We start from the raw sequence: 6000 nt of genomic DNA, 5'->3' as shown, positions 1-6000 counted from the left end.
TAACGGTCTCCACCTGTGTATTGTTTAAAGTCCTATCAACATCTATGGGCATTATGATGGTCTGCCCCTGTGTGGGTTTGGTTTAGTATTGTTTAACTTCATATCAACATCTACAGGCATTATGATGGTCTCCCGTGTATTGTTTAACGTCCTATCTACATCTACAGGCATTATGACGGCCTCCCAGTGTATTGTTTAACTTCATATCAACATCTAAGAGCATTATGACGGTCTCCCCTGTGTATTGTTTAACTTCCTATCAACATTTATGGGCATTATGACGGTCTCCCCTGTGTCTTGTTTAACGTCCTATCAACATTTATGGGCATTATGACGGCCTTCCCTGTGTATTGTTTAACGTTCTATCTACATCTAGGGACATTTTGACGGTTTGACCCTGTGTGGGTTTGGTTTTGTATTGTTTAACTTCGTAACATCTATGAGCATTATGACGGCCTCCCCTGTGATGTGTGAGGTGACCGTGTTTTAGGAGGCTGTGATCATGTTACTGGTTGTCTCTTTGTGATAGTGCTACCTCAATGAAGCATACTGCTGAAGACACTTTGTAGGACATCCTACATGGTCACATTATAATGACAACGGGTGAACCACTCGTCCCATTCTCAAAATTCTGAGTACTGAGCCAGTCTGTACATACATAACTACCATTTTTATAGACTCTGGTATGTCTCGGCCAGGGGACAGAACCCAAAGCCTTACTCACTAGAGTGAACGCTCAACTGAATGTGAAAAGTGAGGCAGTGATAAGATCCCAAATGTAGTCGCCTCTTACAAACATGCAATTGGGTACAGCAGGTACAATTCTTATGACGAACCTGCCGGGCAAGTTGAAGAATGGAGAGGTGTATTCAGGGTATCAATTGACAGGACTGAGTATTGTGCTTCTATGTCTAGGTACGACATTTTAGGTGTGATGATGTATAAAGTAGTTGAAAGGTGATGGCGGATCCAGATTTTTGTTTAAAACTAATTCCTATAGAACAGGCAGCACTGGTGTCAAAACAAAAGATAAAACAACAAAAGATACAGGTTGCCATCACTTTTTTATTTAAATTTGTCAATGGAAAAAATCTGGCATAGACATGCATGCATTTAGTAACTTCAAATGCTGGAACTGTTATCAGTATAGGTAATTTGATGCCTTCAATTGAATTAACTGATAGAAAAAACAGTCAATATAACCGGTTATACATACATGTTGTATAAGACTACAATCAGTGTCTGTAATGTTCATGAAACATTTTATCTATTATTTTATCTGGTGGGTGTTCTCAATGAAACAGAAGACGGTCACTCCCCTGAAACACCTGGTCTTATTCTCCTTGTACTTTTACAGGAGTCTCCATACAAATTGTAATTTTTGTTTATAGTTTGCCCTGGTTTAATCACTCTATGAATTGTGAATTGTGAATTATGATTTTTCTATTGTGTATGTAACCTTTGTTGTTTTTAAAAAGATACATATTATCAACACTAAGACAATACCTTGGCATCATTATTAAGCAAAAACTATAAAAAAAATTTTTTTTAGTATAATTTTACAAAATATTAATTTTAAAAAAAAAAGAAAAAAAAAGGTGGATATCAATTGAAAAACAGTTAATAATTTGATGTAAGTTGTTATAATAGTAAACAATGTAGATCTAAATATCTATATCAGTAAATTAATCAGTTGATTTGGGCTTGTACGTGTTGTTTCCTGACCATAATGATCTAGGTCAATCAGATTAGAGTTTTTAAGATATGGTATAAATAGCTGTTTACCTTAGGCGTCACACCCGTAACTGTAGGTAACTTTCACTAATTTAAGCAGGATTCTTCACATGATTATAGGATAAACACTTCAGACTAGTTGAAACATTCTAAAGATTTAATCTTTGTCTTGAGTTGGACCTTTGGGTGTATACAGACAGTAGAAATTTTGGGTTTTACAAATTCTCTTAAAGTTATTGATGGGAAATAACCTTACCTGTCCGCGGAGTTCTAATGTGGGTTTAAGGAAGGCACTAGATGATGCTGGGTTATTGTAAGGCCTGACAATAAACCTTGGACACTTTTTACATTATATCATTCCTAAACATCCCCTTGCCTCCAACCAAATCTTGTAGGAATTGCTCCGAGAGAAAACACTCGAAATTATCTGTTTCTAAGATTGTGTACTCCACAGTCTGTTGCGTAATACATCCAGTACAATTTACTGGGGGCTGTCTTGGTCCTTTATATCACAACCAACATTGTGTCTTTAAACTGTTAACACATCCTGTAGTGCTCTACCACATAATGGTCTCCTATTATATAGTCATTTAAAGTGAACAGTCATACATAAAAAATGTACAAACAAAATTAAAGATAATTGTGTAGATTGTAAAAGTGTTGTTGAGGTCAGACAATCTTAGTCTCTGTAATTGATAATACATGTACTCTTCTACAGAGGATTCGTAATATTTTGCATTATTTTTAATAAAATGTCAACAAATAAATAATAATGACAAAAACATTGAGAACAGGGTCTAAGTCAATTATCCAATAAGAACAAAATAAAGTTGGATTGAATTGAAGTCAATGAGAGGAAATCCACTTCAACTTTCTATAAATAATCCTGAGACATTGGCACCATACGCACAAAGCATGTGGATCGTATTTACTAGGCACCATACGCACAAAGCATGTGGATCGTATTTACTAGGCACCATATGTACAAAGTGTGTGTATCGTGTTTACTAGGCACCATACGTACAAAGTGTGTGGATCGTATTTACTAGGCACCATACGTACAAAGCGTGTGTATCGTATTTACTAGGCACCATATGTACAAAGCTTGTGTCTCATATTTACTAGTCACCATACGTACAAAGCATGTGGATCGTATTTACTAGACACCATACGTACAAAGCATGTGGATCGTATTTACTAGACACCATACGTACAAAGCATGTGGATCGTATTTACTAGACAACATACGTACAAAGTGTGTGTATCGTGTTTACTAGGCACCATACGTACAAAGCGTGTGTATCGTATTTACTAGGCACCATACGTACAGAGCATGTGGATCGTATTTACTAGACAACATACGTACAAAGCGTGTGTATCGTATTTACTAGGCACCATAAACATGTGGATCGTATTTACTAGTGGAGATTTTTAAATACAGCAGAATTGACAGACAAGCTTGAAACATACACATCTAATCCTCCTTGTGATTACACAATACACGAACGATCGACACAGAGCATTACAACAGGTATACACAGACATAGGTAAATCATTCCCTATCAGTCCTCAGATCCACAGAGACACTGGCAAAACACTGTAAATGTGACAATCACTTAAGAATATTTAATTCCACGTTTAATCATCTACCTCTGGTGGTAGTTAACAAATCACCTGCTGACTGACAGTTACAATACATTTTTACAGTACAGAGTGATTTTGTACCCTGTAGAAGCAAAATACTCGAGTGATAGGGATTCAAAATCAAACTGCGATGTCTCAGGATGGTAACTCTTGCAGAAATGGCAAGCGATGAAGATTAGTGAGTTTATCTTTAAATAATGTAGATTGTCTTATGTCCGAGTAGCTGGGACTCAACTGTCTTCGATTGTATTACGTCCAAGGATCTGGGATGTGACAGTCTTAGGAGCCTACTTATATGAATAAGGACCATTTAAATTTACCTTACCTTCATAATTTGTGATTTATTGATCTCAGAAAGATATCTAATGGATTAATAATTCTATCTACCATCACAGTGGAATAAAATTCCTGGGAGTAAGCTTTAGGGACATAAACCATTACCAATTAAAAATACTACATACTACATATGATAATGTCACAACATGAAACATTGATTTGGGGCATTACATGTCCAGGAAATATTGGTAAGTGGTACACAAGGTGACAACCACTTATAACACAACAATGATGATTCCTGTGGTCAGATCAAAAGTCAGTTATTAAGTGCACAATTCAGAAATATTCAGAAATTCCTTTTTTGAAATGACATGCATTTCAAGCTGTGTAAAAGTTTAATGACAGATATAAGCTACACGATACAGTCACAACAATTATGTCTATCAAATCTTCTCAAGATTTCATTGATTAAGACTCCCCACTGGCCCCTCCCTGCTGACTCTTCAGGTACTTGCTGTATGTCTTTTCCTGAGCTTCATACATCTTGGTGAGTTTTTTAAGGGCTGATTTAGCGAGCTCTTTTCCCTCAGCATCATGGGTTGGAATTCCCTGTTAGAATAAAGAATATTTGTTTCAGAAGTCTACAACTATGTCCTAAGTTAAGACACAACTCTTCAGAAGACAAGAAAGCTTACAGGCCACAACGGTATTACATATAGCAGTCTCACTGAAAAAATGTTTGTGTTGCCAGGAGTGCTTATAGAAATATTAATCTGTTAATATATTGATAAGACCAATATGCCAATTATATAATTCCGCCTTTCATTCCGCTCATACCCAGTGATACATAATTTACTACATTCACATTTCTCATAATTACGCTCCATGATAATTTACCTCCATTTCTTATATGTCTCAAAGACAATATTCACTCCCTCTTTTTACCACCCTCAGCCATCCTGTCACCTCCTCTATTGTAAACCATCTTATACTGGGAGCGATACCTGTGTATTTTTAATCATGGATACTTGAATTTAGTACCTAAACGACTCCTCAATAGTCATTACATAGCCACTTACCTTGTCATCAAATTTAGAGTATTTATCGGTCTCCTTCTTGAAGAGTTCAGAAGGAGGAATTCGTGCCTGTGCTTCCTTAGCCTCCTAAATACACAAAACATCAGTATTATAATCAAATAACTGCTAACAGTAATTATCAAGAAATACTGACTGCTTCAAAAATATGAAATGTATACGTATCAATTTTACAATAATATTACAGAAAACTCAGGAGAACTGAGCACCAAGATGTTTTCGGGCAGGTTATCTTTATCTTTCTTATATCTAATTAATTTTTGGTAGAAATTAATGAGCATATAAATCAAACTAAAACTAGCCTGCCAATCTTGGTAAAAAAGTTTTGCTCATAATGATTCCAAAGTTTGAACATACAAGTATTTTTTTGTAACAAAGCAGCTCGAGCATCAATTTTGTAATCGACGATCATCCTAAAACCATTGAAGATGGAGAAACAGGTATATATCCTAGCGATGCAGTAATAAATTGTGATCATAACTGACAGTATGAACGCTGTTTTTATGACCCTGATCAGGTGCAGAATGTTTTTATATTATTTATTCAAGACTGAAATTGTATCTCCACATTTTACTTACTTTATAAGGAAGTTGAGGACATTTCTATCCTACTACTGATACCTCTACATTTTACCGTACTACAAACTTCCCATGACACTGGGTATAAATACTGATACCTCTACATTCATCATACCACAAATCTCCCATGACACCAGGTATATTTTACCATATTGCTACCTCTTCATTTTACCATACCATAAATCTCCCATGACACCGGTATATCCTACAATACTGCTCCCTCTACATTTTACCATACCACAAATCTCCCATGACACCAGGTTATTTATTTTACCATATTGCTACCTCTTCATTTTACCATACCATAAATCTCCCATGACATCGGGTATATCCTACAATACTGCTCTCTCTACATTTTACCATATTGCTACCTCTTCATTTTACCATACCATAAATCTCCCATGACACCGGTATATCCTACAATACTGCTCTCTCTACATTTTACCATACCATAAATCTCCCATGACACCGGTATATCCTACAATACTGCTCTCTCTACATTTTACCATACCATAAATCTCCCATGACACCGGGTATATCCTACAATACTGCTCCCTCTACATTTTACCATACCACAAATCTCCCACGACACCGGGTATATCCTACAATACTGCTCTCTCTACATTTTACCATACCATAAATCTCCCATGACACCGGTATATCCTACAACACCG

The 6000-nt window shown here is 36.1% G+C and overlaps 1 protein-coding gene across 1 annotated transcript in view; it reads right to left on the bottom strand.

Moving 5' to 3' along the window:
* Nucleotides 1-1047: 1047 nt before the first annotated feature.
* Nucleotides 1048-6000, bottom strand: part of LOC117336762 (cysteine--tRNA ligase, cytoplasmic-like) — a 217028-nt gene continuing 212075 nt past the window's right edge. The window contains exons 20-21 of the mRNA XM_033897396.1: nt 4734-4817; nt 1048-4263 (exon numbers count right to left, since the gene is read on the bottom strand). Of these exons, the coding sequence (XP_033753287.1) occupies nt 4123-4263; nt 4734-4817 (225 nt within the window). The 3' untranslated portion in view covers nt 1048-4122. The remainder of the gene's footprint in view (nt 4264-4733; nt 4818-6000) is intronic.

Source organism: Pecten maximus, chromosome 10, assembly GCF_902652985.1.
Source record: "Pecten maximus chromosome 10, xPecMax1.1, whole genome shotgun sequence".
Classification (NCBI taxonomy): domain Eukaryota; kingdom Metazoa; phylum Mollusca; class Bivalvia; order Pectinida; family Pectinidae; genus Pecten; species Pecten maximus.
The sequence above is the reverse complement of the archived record's forward strand: the minus strand, read 5'-3'. Positions and strand labels throughout refer to the sequence as shown.